This window comes from Rhamphochromis longiceps, linkage group LG13 (assembly GCF_057381845.1).
Source record: "Rhamphochromis longiceps isolate RC_006_pf linkage group LG13, R_longiceps_female_GT1.1, whole genome shotgun sequence".
Taxonomy (NCBI): Eukaryota; Metazoa; Chordata; class Actinopteri; order Cichliformes; family Cichlidae; genus Rhamphochromis; species Rhamphochromis longiceps.
In genome coordinates this window covers 19,384,964-19,403,648 of record NC_140569.1, presented here as the reverse complement: position 1 = coordinate 19,403,648, position 18,685 = coordinate 19,384,964, and the positions used below count along the sequence as shown (strand labels likewise).

The following is an 18,685-nucleotide window of genomic DNA, read 5'->3' as shown; positions in this document are numbered from 1 at the left end:
TGGGGGAGGGGTTTAGCTTTTGATTGACCCAGATAAACTTTTTCCCCCCACTTTTGATAAGATTTTAAAGATATATGATCATATTGAGTGTTTTCGGGTTTAAATAAGCTTCACTCCTCATTGATTACAAAGGAAATTTGTTGGGTTTTTTTGTGTTTTGGCCTGTGCTTAGTGTAATGGGTGGTCTTATTACTTCTTGCCATTTGCGCAATTCCAACCAGTTTGAAGTCCTCTCTCTTAGGAAGTGAGGTTATGGTCAGGTTTTTTTCCCTTTCCTGGCTGAACCAGCGCTTTTCCTTTTGTTGCTTTTCATCAGATCCTGGATGATCCATCTTGCCTTGACATCATCCTGGATGTGTCCCCAGATACAGAAAGGTGTGGTCCCTCATCTCTGAGTAAATCTAGTTCCCAAACAGCAGGGTGATACTCAGTGTGATTCATCAGCGGCAGGCAGCTCCTTTATCAAAAGCAGCTCTGTTCTTCAGTTTTCCCTCACATTCTTATCCACTGTCTGCATTAAAAGGAGTATTAACTTTGCTATTTCCTACCACTTATCACTGTCTGAGTTTCTATGGAGACCCTGGTAATTTCTAAAGTCTGCTATACAATTAGGGCTCTTCTGTGGCTATGAATAGAGCTCTGTTTTGGGAAAATAACCCAAGAGATCATCAGGATTACTGTGTTTAAGACGCCAACATTGCTTGGTAAAACAGGTCTGCTTAATTTGTTTGCTTTTAAATTGTTCAAATAGTTGATTTTTGAGGGAAAAGGAAGGGAGAAATGGAAGCTAAGTAAACACTGTTTTTAATGTTTGCTGCTGCAGCCATCTTAACTCTTACAATCTTCAGTTTTTCAATCTGCTGTCAGGAGTTCCTGAGTTGATATGTCAAGTTATTATCTCAAATTTCAAGTCACTTCTGAGTAAGTTGAAATTTCAAGATGCTAACCCAAAAGTTTGACATGCTTAAAATAAATAAAAATGAATCAGTGGCAGAAAGAAACCTCCACAGGGAGTAAATGTACAAGTACCAGCAAAATAGGAAAACTCAACAAGGAATTAACGACCAGCCATAAAAAGTGCAAGCACGAGATTTCATGTAAAAAGGAATAAAGGCTTTAGCTTTCAAATATTTGACATATTGGAGCCTCTGTAAGTTCAGTTGATTTGATTATTTGTATACATTTTATATACAGTATATTGTTATATCTATTTTGAAATCTTAGCACGAACCTTAAATAAAATTGATTGTTGGTATCTTTTTAGAACTCTTCATGGCATAGAGTCAGAGGATTTGGAAACACGCCTCAGAGCTTTTGGTCCGTACTGACATGATAGCATCACACAGTTTTGTCTGCTGCACGTCCATGATGAAAATCTCATGTGTCGCACAGCATCACAAAGGTACAAATGTACATGTCAGATATTTATTTTAGATATTTTAAGTACTGTGATTGAAAGAAATGTATTACAGTAAAAGAAATCTAAATTTTGAATGATATTTTTTAACATCTGTCCTTTGTATTGGACTTTGGGTCTTGCTTAACCACAGTGATGTAATGGTGCTGTTTTCATCTTCCTGTGGATTTCTGGTAAAAATTTCTTTTTGTCTCATGAACATGAAATAGATGAGGGAAGCACATCTGAACACTAAAAACATTGTTTTAAGAAATAACTTCCCACAGTCAAGCTTTTGATTAGCTGTGCTGTAAATGTAGATCACCTCAGCCACTGCTCATACAGTGATCGGGCATGTTATGAGATCAGGAAAGGTTTTTACTTAGAAATGTGGAAATCATCTGCTCATCTATGTTTAAGAGAGGTCCTTATTAAAGACACCTGGTATGGTATTCTGCTGCTGTAGCCCATCTGCTTCAAGATTAGACTTGATGTGCTTTCAGACATGCTCTTCAACATACCTTGGTTGTAACGAGTGATTATTTGGGTTGCTGTTGCCTTCTTATCAGCTCAAAGAAGTCTGGCCATTCTCCTCTGACCTCTGGGATAAACAAGGCATTTTTGCCCAGAGAACTGCTGCTCACAAAATGTTTTCTCTTTTTCAGACCATTCTCTGTAAACCCTAGAGATGGTTGTTTGGGAAAATCCCAGTACATCAGCAGTTTCTGAAATCCTCAGATCAGCCCATCTGGCACCAGCAACAATGTTACATTCAGATTCTCTTAAATCACCTTTCTTCACCATTCTGATGCACAGTTTGAACTTCGGCTTGAGTTCCTGCCATGTGATTGGCTGATTAGACATTTATTTAACCAGCAGTTGAACAGAAGTACCTAATGAAGTGAGTATATGTATTGGTTGTCAGATAAACAGGGACATTTTCATATAGTGTGGTCCGGCAGCAGAACCACTTTAACTGGGTGTGATTGTGACTCATCACATATATTGTGTCACACTGAGTCAGATGTTTTCCATTGTTAGGCGTAATTTACCAAAAATAAATCAATAATTCATTAATTTAAATACATGCATTTGTTAAGTGGCTCCAAAGTGTAGTGGTTTATAAGCTAATGGATCCCAGGAGGAGAAACGTATTCCTTTATGGTTGCATCAAGAAGTATCCAGTGTAAAAGTCTGTCAGTTCAAACATGCAGAGCTACCTGCTGTGGCGACCCCTTGTGAAAAAAGGAGTCACTAAAATCTAAATCTAAAATAAGTGTAACTGTAAACTCATTAGGTGTTTGTTTTTCTCAGTCATTAATTAAGTGATAATGATGATTAATGAGGTGGCATGATTGTGAGCACGACAGTCACATTGGCAGGCAGCTGGAGATGATCAGCTGCTCCTGGTACAGCTCACGGGGTCACATGCCTCTCACGCCAACAAAGCCCACATAAAGTAAAATAATGAGGGACATCTCTCTCTCATTTGGCACTACAGAAAAACCTCAAGAAAGTGAAATGAACTTTATATCTGAAAAGCAGACGTTGGGCTGCGGTCTGCTGCTGCTGTCTCACGACTTCGTCAATGCTCCTGACTTTGATGTCACAGTAATTCTGAAAAAAAAAAAAGCTCGATAAAGTGGAAGTGAAATTATTAACTAAGTTCTGGTTAACTAAGGTCTGGTTTTCACACTTACACAAAAGCAGGAAACTTACCAAAAATGAGTGAAGGAAGGAAGTGGCTGCCGCCAAATGCAACACCATATATAGTTTTGTTTTGTTGGCTTTAACCCACGACTTGGCTTATTTGATACACTGCCCTCTTATTTAGTGAGACAATTGTGAATGGGGATTTGTGGCTTTATTTAGAAGCTGACAGTCAGAAATTATGGGCTGTTAAAAGAAGCCCAGAGATACCTTTCACAAAGAAGCAACTATTTACATTCAACAAGTCATGATTTCATATAAAAGGGTCATGAAGCATAAACACAGAAGATTCAAGATATAAGGCAGTGGATCATATTATTAAAGAAAGAAAAAGAGACATTTCTGCATCCTGAAGTGTGTACATTTTATGTTCTGGGATAAAATTCCATTTTTTTCTTTTTCAAAACAAGGATTTAAAAAGTTCACATCTGGAATCTCCCTTGTGCATTTCAACAGATGTGACAGTTTTAGCTGGTGGGATTAGATAAGATGATCATTTGCCTTAACTAATATTGCTTTTTTACAAAATACAGGTTTACATATCAGAACTGCTACAGACATTTCTCTGTCTGTATAGTTTCACAGCTGCTTCAGTGTGTGTTGCCTCTTGCTTTGTACGTCTCCAGATGCTGTGTCAGATCTTGAATACGGACATCCTTCAAGTGAACCAGATGTTCCAGCTTGTTCACTTTCATCTGGAGGATCTGCAAACATACACGACCAAGAAAACCAAAAAAAGAAAAAGAAAAGAGGGATGAGGCTAAAGAGAGGATATTTCTTTGAAGGCTTCTGAAAACTTCATAGTGCGGTGAAAGGAGAAGTTGCACGTTTGTGTCATCCTTCTGCTTCTCTCTAAACATGCAGATGTGACCACAGATGGAAAAGAAAAATAAGGGTTATATCCGCTGAGCAGATACTGACTCACTCGCCACTGCTGACACAGGACATTACACATGCCTAACACACACTCCTAAATATTTTTCTCCATCTCAAACACACACACACACACACACACACACACACACACACACACACACACACACACACACACACACACACACACACACACACACACACACACACACTTTAGCAGAGTGTTTCCTGCATTCATGCATGTCTGCATGCAGACTTTACCTCCACAGTCTCCATCAAAGACATAATTGCTTTTTCTTTTTCCTTCAGCATTTGTTGGAAAGCAGGATCCATGTCTGAATAAAACTTTACTGCACGCTCCACTTTACTGTACCATAAAAAAAAGAATGGACAGGCTATTATTTTTGTTTTAAATGTTCTTGCGATTCATTGCATTATAATTAAAAGCAGTGGTTTTTTGGTCATACCTGTTTTTTTGCCTGTTCTTTTCATCTTTTTTCAATTCCTCCAGCTGAGTTAGAAGTCTTATCTCAGTCTGTTGAATTTCTGAAGAAAAAAAGTGTCTTGTTTTACAAACTATGATGTGAACAAAACACAATGACTAAAAGAATCTATACAGCTGAGTAAAAGAGATAAGGCTTGGTGGCAGAAAGGGTGACGACCAATAGCAGAAAGAGGGTGAAACGCTGAAGTAAGATTAGTAGATAAAGGAAAAAAATATCAGGCTTTAAGTCAACGGTGCTGAGCTCAGGCCAGCGATAAGAGCCATGTGGAAACTGATACGAGAACCTGAGTCATGTGTCTGATGGCGGGAGCGAGTGTAGACGGAAGAGGAAAGAGCAGAGGGTGGAGGCACTGGCCAGCTTTGATAGGGACGGATGAGGTGTGGGAAACAAGTTCACTCCTTTAGGGTGGTGGAATTTTCTTCTAATCAGTTCTCCCCGATTCCTTCAAATGGACGTTTCTTTGTGTTTCTGATTGGTCACTGCTATCTCTGGGATAGATTACACTTAATTTGGGCCTGAGAAGATCTTGGAGACGCTTCATTTCAGTGACAAAAACAGCGATGAACAGTCACTAAACTGCTCCCTTAAACAAAAACCAAATAAAGAGGGGGAAAAAAACACCTTGCTGAATGCTGAATATGCTGACTTGGTGTTTGGGAGTTGACCGGCAGATATAGCTGCATTAACAAAAAAAAGTCTAAAATAACACCAAACTCACTTCCTGTGCTAAATAAAGCACATCTTAGCTTCAGTTTTGTTTGGCTTCAGTTAAATAAAAAACAACAGTTTCAGCTGATATTCTGCACAAACTACACTATCATTATGACACATGCTGCAACATGCATAAGGCCAATATAAAGTCATTGCATTTATCCTAATTCAGCTGTTTTATTTCCATAATCTACTTAATGTTACTGACTTCATCACAGTTTGTAACTTCCAGCAACACCTACATCACTATCGTGTGATGTGATGCAAAGCCAAATATGGCATCAAATGCAGAAGATTGTACCTTCATGAGGTTTCTCCTGGTTCCTGGTGTCATAATACTCCATATCCTAAATTTATAAAACAAAATATATATCCACTGTAGTTAGATTAACATGGACAAGCATGCAGTAATTCATATTTTGCATTCAAATAGACAAAAAAAATGACCTATACCGTGTGTGTCACTACACACCAGTATGTTGTTGGTGGTGTACTCCAGTTTCTTGTCTATCTTCTCCCTGAGGTTGCTCAGGACAGGCACTATTGCTCCTGTGGTGCTCTGTGCAATTTTCTTCAGTGTCTCCTCAGGCACATGGAAGTCCAGCTTGGAAAATACCTTCCTATCCTCATATAAATAAAAACACATGTTTCTAATACCTAGAACTATGCACAGTAGTATCAGCAGACTCGGTGTGATTTAACTGATGAGACGCAACATAGGAGCCAAAATGTTTTCAGCAAATTCCCATAAATCTGAAGCTGGCTTTGTGCCATATCAGTGGCGAGGGATGGAGTGAGTGGGTGTAAGTAGGATATGTCCGCAGGACCAGATGTGGAGGCCCAGGAAAAATTTTATTTGGATGGGAAAAACATTAGGCAATGTCTGTCATTCCTATTAAGAGATATTAATTAGCCATCTAGCTTTTTAACTTTTTTGTAGCTTGTGTACAAGTTTTTGTGGCAGGCTGTTAAAATGTGATGTTTTTCAGCTGTGGAGAGTGTTTTTCTCTGGCTGGGATGTAGTCATTCAATCCACCAGATTCAGAAGAATCAAACACACACACACACACACACACACACACACACACACACACACACACACACACACACACACACACACACACACACACACATAAAACAGTGATGTCTTGCCTGTTGAGCAGGTTCCAGTTGCTGAGCTTCTGCTGTGTGGAGTTTGCAGAAACATAGTTGTGCAGATCAACAAGCTTGGGGAAGAAATATTTTACCACCTCAGCAGCCATCACTAAGGTTCAAAGAGAAACTTAGTCAGATCACAAATAAATAAAATTACCGTAGCTGGAGACATGGAGCTATGCAGATCATATTACTCCTGCTGTTACTGCTTGATTGTTTGGTTAGCACCCCCATGAGGACTGCTAGGCTAACTTTACTACCTGCGTCGCTGAAGTCTCTTGTGATGTGTCTTTTGGGCCGGGACAGCGGTATCTTATCTATCCACGCAAACAGGTCCTGTAGTTCCTCTTCGTTCAGTTCTCGTTCCATTATTTATAAAATTACAGTCGTTTCTGAACGATTAAAACAGTCTTGATGAGCTAACCTATAGCTTCAGCCCACCTCAGGTTGTTTGAAGCGTTGCTAGGCGATCAGCTGTTAAAGGGCCAGTTCAACCCCAAATCAAAAATATAGATTTGTTTCTCTTTTGGCCAATCTTTGAGGGATTTGGGGTTTTAGGGAGTTGCAAAGTCTTTCAGTTCTAATGTTGTGTTGTTATCGGCCTTCTCTTGAATACATTCAGTCAACTTGTGTTGCTCTGGTGCTCAAAGCATCTAAAAGTAAGCACGGCATCTTGCAGACATCATGACCCCCAAATCTACCCTTGAGGAGAGGCTCCTGGTAGTAATGGTAACCCCTTCATCTGGAGCAAACTCACCCTGTATGCTTTAGCAGTTTCTCTCCTTTTCCATATCCATACTTCTCTCTCTCATCATTCTGGAACAAGTTCGTCTTGGTTTTGTGTTTCCATTGTTTTCTGTGACGCTTTTAGTTGGTTTGTGGGAAACTCTAATCTGGCCTTTATATTCTTGAGTGTAACCAGTGGTTTGCACCTCGTTGTAAACTCTCTGTATTTCAAATGAAGAAGGCATCTCTTTATTGCAGACCTTGACAATGATACACCTCCTCAAGAGTGTTTGCCATCTTTTGAAGTCAAGTTCTTGGAGGTTTTCTTTTCATGACCATGGAATAATTATGTCATCATGCACCTTAATTCTCTTCTGTGGTATTTCAGCCCTGTTGGTGTGGCTGAGTTGATGAGTGCATTCACCCTTTTCATGTATCAAATTTGACTTTTTTCATTTTTTTTTTTTTAAATCTCCCTGATAGGTTTGTTTAGGCTTTTAGCTGAAGGCAATCAATGTCTCTTTAGACTCTGAAAATGGGGAACTGTATAAAAATTACTATAACTGAAAGAGTTAATGCAATGGTTTCTTAAAAATCCCTTTGAATTAAAGCTGAAAGTCTGGACTCCATTCACATGTTGAATCAGGTTTTGCAGGGAAAAACTACAAAATCAATCTTTTTTTCCCCCCAACCAATTATAGATCTAATTGAGTTTTGTTCTGACATTACGCTGCTGATAGGACAGAGCAAAAAAATCAACAGAGAGTCACAGATGTTAATATGAATATCTTCTGGATCATCTGGATATAAAGACAGAGAAAGTGACAGAAACACTGAGTGTGATGGATCACGTTTATTGCAAGCCAATAAATTAGAACATTCAGAACTGAAAGATTTAAAGACAAATCGAGGGTGAATCCTCATCATTGGTATTATGAGTGAAAGGACTTTGTGATCTTGTCTGCTGCATAGAATAATCAATATCCTTTGACATCTATCAGGTCAGCACGCAAAATAAAACAGATATATGTACTGGTTCAATTGCACAGTCAAGCATAGACAGGTCAGTACAAAGAGTTTTTAAAAAATGACAAGAAAAGACCTTCTTCAATTAAAAAAATCTACCTGTAAAGTGCTCATGCCACATTTTAAAATCCCTTAACAACCATATTTCAGAGAAATGCAGTACCAAAAAAAATGTGAGGGAAAAGGGAAAAGGAACAGTTACAGCATTGATAGTGCAGTTACCTTATAAAATCTTCACATATCCCAGGATTTAGGCAAAAAACAAACAAACCCAAAAACCAAATGTTTCCCTTTAAAAAGACTCAAATAAACTAAACAATCGTCATGGCAGCAGTGCCATTTGTCATTCATAAAGCACAGAATATGAGTCTGCTGATCATTACTTCAGGTTTTCATTAACATACTGAAGGTGTACATAAGCAGTGGTAATCCTCAAGGAGACCACAAAAGCTGTGTTGCTTAACAATGCCGATTCTTCAGCGGATCCTGTTTCTACTTTAAAACAGAAGAGCGTCTCCAGACAGGATCTTCTTGGTCCTTCTAGGTGAGACAAAAACAATGTCCCCTGTCAGAGGATTTCAGTGTTTACACCTCGATGAATTAGTCCCACTGTCATCTGGGCCTGCTGGGAGGCATCAGGGCAGCCCTCCCGCCGAGCTAGGGGAGCAGATAAATAGTATTAGCACACATACTTGGGATGAGACATTTTTATTCTCCAAACTTGGTCTTGGTGTGTTTATTTCCCCATGTTAGTGCCTCACCAACTCACTGGTGGTCAGGAGAAGTTTATATGCTTACTGATTCACTGACTGCTTGTTCATTACACTGCTATGCTAGGACAGAGCCAAAAACCACAGACATCTTCATAAACGTGATATAGCCTCTGAGAATGTCTGAGTCTGAATACATACCAGCTGAGTGTGAGGCAATGAAGACAGGACTGCGGAGGGCTTTGGCTTCGCTGGAGGCATTGGGGGCTTTGGTTTCATGATCTGAGAGACAAAACAGTTCATGTTTTAAAGAAGCAGCAAACGCAAGCACTGTTAAATGTGTATACGCAAATAATGAGTTCAGTTTGAACGTTATTTACCGGCTTTGTTGTGAGTGGTGGCAGAGGTCTCGATGGAGGCAGTGGCTTACTCTGAAAAAAAGAGAAAAAAAAGTATATATATAAGACCAGAATAATGATACTAAAATAAAATTTTTTAAAAATAATTACTGCCCCAAAAGACAATGAAGACATGCAGTTTTACCTCAGTAAAGATTGGCTTTCTTGAAACAGCTGGAGCCTGCGTGAATGGCTTTATAGCCTAAATAAAAACATTTATTTACTAGTTGAAACATATAAATAACATTTAAATGAAGGTGGAACCGGAGGTCAGATTACCTGCTGAAACACAGATGGCTGGGGTACGGCTGCTGCTTTCTTGGGCGGCTGTAAAGGGAGAAAATAGAAATGAGTACAGTCTAAAATTTTATTTTTTAAGCCTTATTCCTCACTGGTTTTTGACAGTTTGACTAAAATACAAGTCTGTTTATGATTTGAATTTGGTCCAATAACACAGGCCAAAATCTACTGCCACAGCACATTACGGCACTCTGGTGGCAAATCTGCTACATCACAGAAGGTGCTCACCTCTGGAGCTGCTCGGCTGGGCTTTAGTGCTCCAGTCTGTGATCTGGTAGGAGCAGAGAAGAGCGGTTTACATGCTTGAGTGGCCGACGACTCCAAAAATTTAGGCTGGCTGATTTGTGCTGATCCAAGAGGAGGCCTGCGTCGTTCGCTGCTCGACCGAAACAACGGGTTGAACTGTCCCGCGGAAGATGGGAGGTATCTGCAAGGAAATATGCACAATTGCTTAAAAGAAACTCTGACAAGCTTATAAAGTTTTATTTACTTATTGTGGTGATCCAAAAGCTAAAAGAGAGGAGGAGCTCCTTTCTGTACCTCTTCGCAGGCTGTCTCTTTCTGACGTACCACATCAAACTCCCGATAACCACGAGCAAAAGAAGAAGTAAGCCAGCCACCACTGACACTATGAACTTAACCAGGCCTGACTCTGTACACACACACAATAACACAACAGATTAGGCCAATGAGATTTTTTTTGCCCAAGGATGAGCAAATAACAACATACGTCACCCCCCTCAGGAAGCAAACTCCTCTGTAACATAATTAGGGCGTATGTACACACTAATAAGGAAATGCCACTGCATCAGTGTCTGCTTGTATTCATCAGAACAGAGCACGATTGTTTTAAGGCCCATGAGAAATTCAATCCAAGTATTGCAGCTCAGTGGAAAACAGAGCATATGGGTCATGTGTAAATCATGGTTATTAAAAGGGCAGGGAGAAGCGGGCTATCAGTGGGTGTATGTCAGGATAGTAGAGTACCTTGAGGCAGCTCGGACTGCTGCACATCACAGAAAGGTGGAGCCCAGCCAGGATCGCAGTGACACTTGCTCTCATGATTGCAGACCTGTAAGAGATCCCACTCATAGTACGCATGTTGTGCTGCCATAAATCCACAGTGCTTTAGAGTGCCGAGGATCTAAAGTTCTCACCCCACGGTTGTTGCATTTGGCAGAGCAGTCATTTCTTCCATACATTTTTATGTTTTTTATGTCTTGACACTGTTGATTGTAGCATACCTAAAGGACACACAAAGACTTTGCAGGAATCTGTAGCGCATGGATGTTTTCTTCATTTTAGCTACAAAGAGCAGCTTTCTCACCATGTTTTTGCCGCACTTAGTGCCAGTAGGTACCATGTCCAAATCTTCGGGGTAGTTATCTTCAGGGTTCATAGTTGCCACATTGCACATGTCTCCGTTTCCTACTTTGTAAAGGGACTTCCTGGATGTCACAGGGAACTCCCATCCGCCGGAACAAAAAAGTTGACCACAGGACTGATCTCTGTAACCGAAAACCACAAGGGATGGTTTCAAGAACAAACAGTACCTGGCAGTGAATATGTGCAATTGTAGAGCTTTGGATTGCATACCGGCCTGGGCATCTCTGGTTAAAGTGTGTCTTTCTGCAGTTTCCATGCAGATAGAAACAAGCGTCTGAAGCGACTTCAGCATCTGAAAACAATCACAGCAAAAAATACAGCTTGATGAGTCTTGATTATTAAGAATAAAGCACATCTGAAGCAAACTGTGATTCACTAGTTTCTTAACCTGGTCCCCAAAGCCTCTTGCAGTGATCCCGGCGTGAAGGACACTGTCCATTGTAGCAGTACCCTGTTCCATGGTTACACAGCAGGCCATTCTGGGTGTAGGCGTCAGTCGGACAGACAGCAGAGAAGCCGGTGCAATATTCTGCCAGGTCGCAGTCTCCTGCTTTCGGTCGGCAGACGCTGCCTGTCGGTTTCAGCTACGGAGTGGAGAGGAACACAGATGGTGATGTACCGACTACTAAAATACACGCACTCACACATAACCAGCCAGACGGCACAGTCAGACTGTGTCTTGTTATATAGTAACATAATTAGTATCAGTGTGACTTCACACAGTGAGTAGTACTTACTTGGCAGTTGTGGCAGCACTCTCCCTCTCCACACTGGGCTCCTGCATTCAGTTTGCAGGTGGTGGCATTGCAGCAGGGATTCTTGCATTCCTGGCAGGCATACAGAGGCATGCACATCTCAGTCATCATTGTGTGTTTCAGTAATGGGAGTTTGGCTATACAAAACGAACGTGATATGCACAAACCTCCACCGTGCCGCAGTCGCACTCCTCTCCAGGCTCTAAGAAGGCATTTCCACACATGGGGCCCCCATAAACTCGATCGGTGGAAGGAGTATTGAGCAGACATGCCGGGTTGATCTCCTCCAAGAACTTGCTGAGCTGCTGCCGACTGCAGCTGCTGAACAGCTCCGGATACTTTAAGCTAGAGGAGGTGGACGATAATAAGACCATATCAGATGTTTTTCCTTCGAAGGTCTGCACATAGGAGGGTGTTCATTTGCACAGGTGCAAAGCTGAGCTTACCCAACGCTCTCTGACATGATGCAGCCTTTTTTTGACACAGAAGTGCCACAGACACAGTCTTCAGTGTCGTGGGACAAGCCTAGGTTGTGACCCATCTCATGCGCAATGGTGGAAGCCACTCCAATTGAATTAGTGTTATGGTCCTGTGCGACATTTAATTCACAAACATTTAATTTCCACATCTTTCCACTTTTAATTAAAGAAATCCACATTGAAACATGACTACCTCATTGACAGCTCCAGAGTTAGAGGTGCACATAGCATTGGTGTTTGCTAAGCCTACAGTGGAGCCATCAAAATCCACAGCTCTGAAAGGTGATGAGGCAAAATGTTTACAAATTATCTTATCATTTTTTAGATAGGTTTAGTAAGCAGTAGAAAGACGAACATCTTACGTTATGAACTGCGCATTGTCATGTTTGGTCCTCGGCAGAAGGTGCTGCTGACGCCACTCAAGGAAACGACGGAGGGTGACCTCAGGGTCAGTGCTGACATGTATTTGATCTCTGTATGACCAGATATCCAGGCCGACGAGCATCACACGAACGCCCACAGGGCGATAGAGCTGAAACAGAGCAGCGCGGTGAGCGAAATCAGTTAAAATCAGCATTTGCAAAACCACAAAATGCTTCAAGCAGCAGATTTTATAAATGTGCAACAGGAAACTAATGTTGGATGATGCATACACATTGTGAGTATGCAAAGAGAATTGTGGGATATGTGTGAAAATTTTCAGTTAAGGTGTGAAGATTCACAGTTAAAGTTAGATTTTTCACAGTGAGAAAAAAAAAACCTTCTCCTTCCTTTTACTGGTCAGATTCCAGTCAGTAAAGAACAAAGTATCAGGACACATTTCTTGCGTGAAATCCAAAGTGAAAGTAAAGCTTGAAGACGTGTGGGACACGAAAACACAGAAACAGTGCCGAGACACAAACGTACTTTGTCCACGTGGTTTGCTATTTCAAGCGCTCTGGCCTCTATTGTCTTCTTACTGCCAAACTTCTTATACTGAAAGAAACCATTATTTCACTTAGTATCACATTTAACAACATGCCATGAACAAAAGAAGATCTTACACCTCAAAAATTGTCTTACTCGTGACTAGGCAAAAGAAAAAGTGAGCTCAAACCTCTCTATGGTCAACCACAACAACCAGCTCCACCGTCCTGGGTCTCTTCGTTCGCTCTGCTTTCTGAGCTCTGCTTTTCTGAGAAACACAAAAGACACATGATATTAACAATGTTGAGCATTTGTGTATGTGTACCTGTTTGGTTAGGATTATGCGGTTAAAGGGTGGTTAATGAAAAATAAAAAGTTTCAGTGTTTGGGGTGACTGTGGTTCAGGTGGTAGAGTAGGTTGTCTACCAATCAGAAGCTCCTCCAGTCTGTGTGTCACAGTGTCCTTGGGAGAAACACTGAACCCTGAGTTACCCCAGATGTGAGTGTGAATAAAGTGTGTGTGATTGGGTGAATAGGAATCCTAGTATAAAGCGCTTTGAGTTTTTAAAGTTGAATAGAAAGGCACTATGTAAGTCCATTTGATCGTTTAAATGCTTTTAGAGCAGTGTAACAGTGACTTTGTGCTAAATATTCACACACTCAGTCACAGGTAATGACCCAAACATATTAAAAGCGATCTATAACTTCTCTCTGTGGTGTTTCCCTTTTTTCTTAGATCCTTTCCTTGACTAAATGTATTGTCACTTGTGGGAAATGTGGTTATTTCACTGTAACTTCACTTCTAATTGTCGACCTAAAGAAATCTATTTTCATACATCTTCATAAATGTCATGACGATAGAGAATTACTTATATTTTTGTATCACAATGCAAAGTCCTGTTTTTTTGTTTTTTGCATAAATCTATGAAATGTGAGACAGCACCATAAATCTGGATGTGTCCATCTTGTGTGTCTTTACCAGACTGGCGAGCCGGAACAGTCCAGACGGACGAGCTACATGATCATAGAAAGTGGTCGTGTTTCCATGGGAACAGAGGCTCCTCTTCTTCCTCAGGTGTTTGTAGTTGTAAACAGCATGAAGACCCTCATCGCTGTGAGTGTCGGCACTCTGGCCGTCATCCTGCTGTCCTGCCTCGGTACCGAGAGGCTCAATGAGGTACGTCTGGTCCCGGAGGCGCACAAACCCCCTACAGAGGGGACAAAGGCAAACTTTTCAGCATGTCTGGTTCTCAAACGTCAACTTTCCCCTTTCATGACAGCAACAGAAGGGTTAACGAGAGAAGTCTGCATCCAAGGAGCACGAGTTACTGTGCATGCAGTCTTGATGATCTTTAGGAGGGATGCTGATCTTCCCTTTAGTTTGGGCGTGCTGGCCATGAGTCACAGACGAAGTCTTACCGTAACATAGCATCATGGTTTTTATGAAATTTGGGCACCCCTTCAGGGAAAGAAACCTTTTTGTAATTAGAGGTAAAAGATGAAAGAAAAAAATTATAGCCTGCATTACTCACTTTATTCCTGAGCAGAGTCCAATGCTGGCAGAGGAGTCCTCCACTCCCACGATGTGTCCGTGGTAGTAGCAGTGAACCTGAACAGACAGCCATGATTTGTACCAGAATTAATAATGACATTTGGGATTTTTTAATCTCCCAGATATCTCAGTGTGGTCTGGATTCTAATCTTAACCTTATATGTCATTCCCACTTCCTCCTGTTTCTTCCTGCTGCGTGTGTGTCTGTGGTCATAATCGGGAACCTGAGAAACTTTTTTTTTATGCAATTTGATATTTTGAAACGTGCAAGAAATAATTACACATACTGCACAAAATGCCCCTGATCTGATATTTGTAGCAGATAATTACAATTTACTGCAAAGTGTTTACTTTAGAAATACGTTAACAGTAAGCGTGGATACAAATAAGTGAGCACAAAAGACCTGTTGTCTTTCTTCAGGTCAGAGCTATGATTTTAATATAGTCAAAAGATTTATATTGGCATTTCGCAAAAGGAAAAAAAAAAAAATCCGGTAATGAATGATAAATGTACAAACACCTCTGAAAGCAGTTGGTGGCACAGGATATCCTGCTTTCATATGATTCAAGCCTGTGCAGTCAAATACTTATATGGTAATCTATACCAGTAAAAAGGATCTGAGAGAGAATGACTATGGAGTATCGTGCTAAGCATCTTGTGCACTTTCACAAAAACAAAATAGACACATTTTCCCGATGGTGTAGACAAATAAAATAATGTAAAGATACATACACTTAGATCTGGAGTGGTTGAGATTTGGTCTCCCTGATCAGAGTAATGTGTCACAGAGAAGGTTTTACCCACTAGATTCCTGAAAAAAGAAAGTGCACAAATTGAGGAACCTCTAAGGTTTAAAAAAGCCTTAGAAAGTAGCTCAAAATCAAACAAGTCATTTAAAGTTTTCTCACTTGTTCTTTTCCAAATGCAGAGTGTGGTTTTGCCCTGCGATCCATATAGAGTACTGCAGTGCATCAGGGTATTTCTGTTCACACACACACAAGAAGCAGAAGGGATTTAAATTCATTCTTCAGATCACTTTTTTCTTAATGAACTGCTTCAACAGCACAGTAGAGTGAGTGTTACCTTGTGTGTAGCAGCAGCATCATCATCATTAAAAACAGATGAGTCCTTCAGCCTCAGAGGTATCACTGTTTGGTACTTTATGACATGAGGTAGAGTCTCTACACTGGCTGTAATTATCCCTGCAAGTGTTAAATGATTTATTAGATAAATCGAAAGAAAGAAAGAAAGAAAGAAAGAAAGAAAGAAAGAAAGAAAGAAAGAAAGAAAGAAAGAAAGAAAGAACTCTTTACATACCCCATGAGGAGAAGAAAATCCATATAAAACATCCAGAACTTGACATGTTGCTCTATCAGACACACTCTGTCATTGTGTGGTTGGCTCTCTGAGGGAAATACAGAGGATCCTCAGCTCTCCGCCTCTCTCTCTCTCTTTCTCTCTCTCTTTTCCTCTCTGCCTCGTAATATCCTGTAGCATCTAAATCAGAGCAACCACGAGTCACCACAAGAGATTGTCAAAAAAGAAAAAAAGAAATTGTTAAAAAAAATTGTCTCCAAATATGTTTTTGAACTCTGTAGTCTGTGATTTACATGAGGGGCTGAACGAGCAGAGTGAAGAAACAGACACGAATAACAGAAGCACTTTAAAAAACCACGCCTGGAAAGTCTGTGAAAGTTATTTCTGCAGTTAACTGAAAAATAAAACGCTTTGCCACCAAAGTTTCACCCATCCTAACCACTCTCACAAACTGTTGAGTATCAAAGCTTACTGCTACAGAACGGTAAGAGTTATCTGTCTTTAGCCATCAGGGCACGTTGTTGTATTTGCAGCCATCTAGTGGTAATGTGCTTGAAGCATAGGCTTGAAGTTTAGGGATGTTGATTGGTGACCTGTGTTTTAATGTTTTTAGGTCACAAAAAAAACACATTTAGGGAGCAATTTTCAAGAACAATGAGCTTGCAACTGACTGGATGCCTTGTGAAGGAAAACTATGTAGGTCCCACTACTGAAGAGAGACTGCCCTACAATCCAGTGCCCACTGGTATCAGACCAGGGCCCGCACTGTATGCAGTTCTCTGCATTAGCAGCCTGAGACCTGCCTTTGACTTTTTTATAAGAAAGAAGCTCTTTTAGCTGCTGTGCACCTATAAAAATCTGCATGGGAGGAGAATTGGAGAGATATACATGAAGTGTAGATGAGAGCCTACCCCAGAATAAAGCTACATGTGGCATGTGGGATGACAAGACTCCAAGTTCCAAGGAGTTAAAAAGAAAAAGGGGTTCACACTCCAACCAACAGAGGCGCTCCAAGGACACGCTGACAACATCTTTACTTCGTTCACCTGTAACATGGTGGACTAATGTTGCTTGTATTAATTCATCTCCTTGTTTGTTGTGGGAAGTTGTGGTTTTGCGTGCCACATTTACTGTGAGCCAATGGCTGTGATGGGGTTGGATTAATTGAAGGCGGGTGTATTTGATTGCACTGATATGCTAGTCTACTTATAGCCCACACTACAAACACCGCTATGATGTTTTGTCTTTCTGTGCAGGTATGTCATATGATCAGATCTAAGATGACTTGATTCAAATATGTTTAGGATGGATAGTTTGCTGCTCTGTGAATTGTATATTGAAGATGTAGTTATATTGTGTCTCTCTGTGCAGACCAGGGCCTACTATATGCCGCAGCCTAAAGGCAGAATTGGGTTGCTGAGGCTGGAGTGATTACTGGCCATCTACTTTCAGGGTGGTGGGTCTTGGGGGACAGCTGCTGGTTGATATCTGAAGTGCAACTGAACTGAGGCATCGCTGGCTCTGGCCTTGGACTGTGGGTTTTATCCCCTTTTCAAGTGGGACACTGGACTGTTTTATCCCTTCATTTTTTTGATCATTGTACTAATAAATTCTTTTTGAATTTTATTGGTTGTTGTCTTTTGCCCATGGCTGAGACAGCTGGTCAGACCTAGAATCTGTTTGTGTGTGTGTTACACACCTTGGCAAAGAAACTCCTCAGATGAAATCTGGCTCTGGTTGGCACATTTAGGGGAAACAACCCAGACCTACCTCACCCAGCTCCTCCAGTTGCAACAGAGGAAGATTTTGTTGTCTGTCTTTGCCATGGTAGTTTTGGTGAAGGCAGTATCCTACATGCCCAAGTGAGGCTAAAATGTGCACAACACACAGGTAACCAACAGGCAGTAATGGGGAGAAGAGGAAGCCTGGACTACAAGAAGCACAAATACGGTGTGGATAACCTAGACAGGATGTTGGCACCTCGAGTTGTTGAAGGAAAACTTCAACATATATATATATATATATATATATATATATATATATATATATATATATATATATATATATATATATATATATATATATATATATATAAAAAACACCCAGCACGCCCCTGCGGGCGGTTTATCCTTCAAGCTCGGGTCCTCTACCAGAGGCCTGGGAGCTTGAGGGTCCTGCGCAGTATCTTAGCTGTTCCCAGGACTGCGCTCTTCTGGACAGAGATCTCCGATGTTGTTCCTGGGATCTGCTGGAGCCACTCGCCTAGCTTGGGAGTCACCGCACCTAGTGCTCCGATTACCACGGGGACCACCGTTACCTTCACCCTCCACATCCTCTCGAGCTCTTCTCTGAGCCCTTGGTATTTCTCCAGCTTCTCGTGTTCCTTCTTCCTGATATTGCTGTCATTCGGAACCGCTACATCGATCACTACGGCCGTCTTCTTCTGTTTGTCTACCACCACTATGTCCGGTTGGTTAGCCACCACCATTTTGTCCGTCTGTATCTGGAAGTCCCACAGGATCTTAGCTCGGTCATTCTCCACCACCCTTGGGGGCATCTCCCATTTTGACCTCGGGACTTCCAGGTTATACTCGGCACAGATGTTCCTGTACACTATGCCGGCCACTTGGTTATGGCGTTCCATGTATGCCTTGCCTGCTAGCATCTTGCACCCTGCTGTTATGTGCTGGATTGTCTCTGGGGCATCTTTACACAGCCTGCACCTGGGGTCTATATATATATATATATATATATATGTATATGTATGTATGTGTATGT

At 41.1% G+C, this 18,685-nt stretch overlaps 2 protein-coding genes across 3 annotated transcripts; both read right to left on the bottom strand.

The window, feature by feature from the left end:
• Positions 1-3,238: 3,238 nt before the first annotated feature.
• spef1 (sperm flagellar and cilia associated 1) lies at positions 3,239-6,923 on the bottom strand. 2 transcript variants are annotated; one of them, XM_085428261.1, is made up of 8 exons: positions 6,612-6,923; positions 6,349-6,460; positions 5,669-5,816; positions 5,498-5,543; positions 4,927-5,010; positions 4,447-4,531; positions 4,241-4,346; positions 3,239-3,810 (listed from the first exon to the last, which is right to left on the bottom strand). In XM_085428261.1, the coding sequence occupies exons 1-8, from the start codon at positions 6,718-6,720 to the stop codon at positions 3,697-3,699; spliced, it is 804 nt and encodes a 267-aa protein (XP_085284387.1). In that variant the 5' UTR covers positions 6,721-6,923; the 3' UTR covers positions 3,239-3,696. The 2 variants fall into 2 exon arrangements, with proteins under 2 accessions (XP_085284387.1, XP_085284386.1); XM_085428260.1 differs by lacking the exon at positions 4,927-5,010 and having other exon boundaries at positions 4,447-4,525; positions 6,612-6,877.
• Positions 6,924-7,922: 999 nt separating this feature from the next.
• Positions 7,923-16,234, bottom strand: adam8a (ADAM metallopeptidase domain 8a). Its single transcript, XM_085428259.1, has 25 exons — positions 15,908-16,234; positions 15,674-15,792; positions 15,499-15,572; positions 15,323-15,401; positions 14,570-14,646; positions 14,017-14,245; positions 13,228-13,305; positions 13,038-13,106; positions 12,494-12,663; positions 12,325-12,406; positions 12,099-12,241; positions 11,820-11,997; positions 11,635-11,724; positions 11,286-11,481; positions 11,108-11,189; positions 10,839-11,019; positions 10,669-10,755; positions 10,499-10,583; positions 10,052-10,163; positions 9,740-9,938; positions 9,491-9,538; positions 9,357-9,413; positions 9,194-9,244; positions 9,015-9,095; positions 7,923-8,760 (listed from the first exon to the last, which is right to left on the bottom strand). Exons 1-25 carry the CDS (start codon positions 15,951-15,953, stop codon positions 8,716-8,718), a joined length of 2,658 nt encoding a protein of 885 aa, XP_085284385.1. The 5' UTR covers positions 15,954-16,234; the 3' UTR covers positions 7,923-8,715.
• Positions 16,235-18,685: the final 2,451 nt, after the last annotated feature.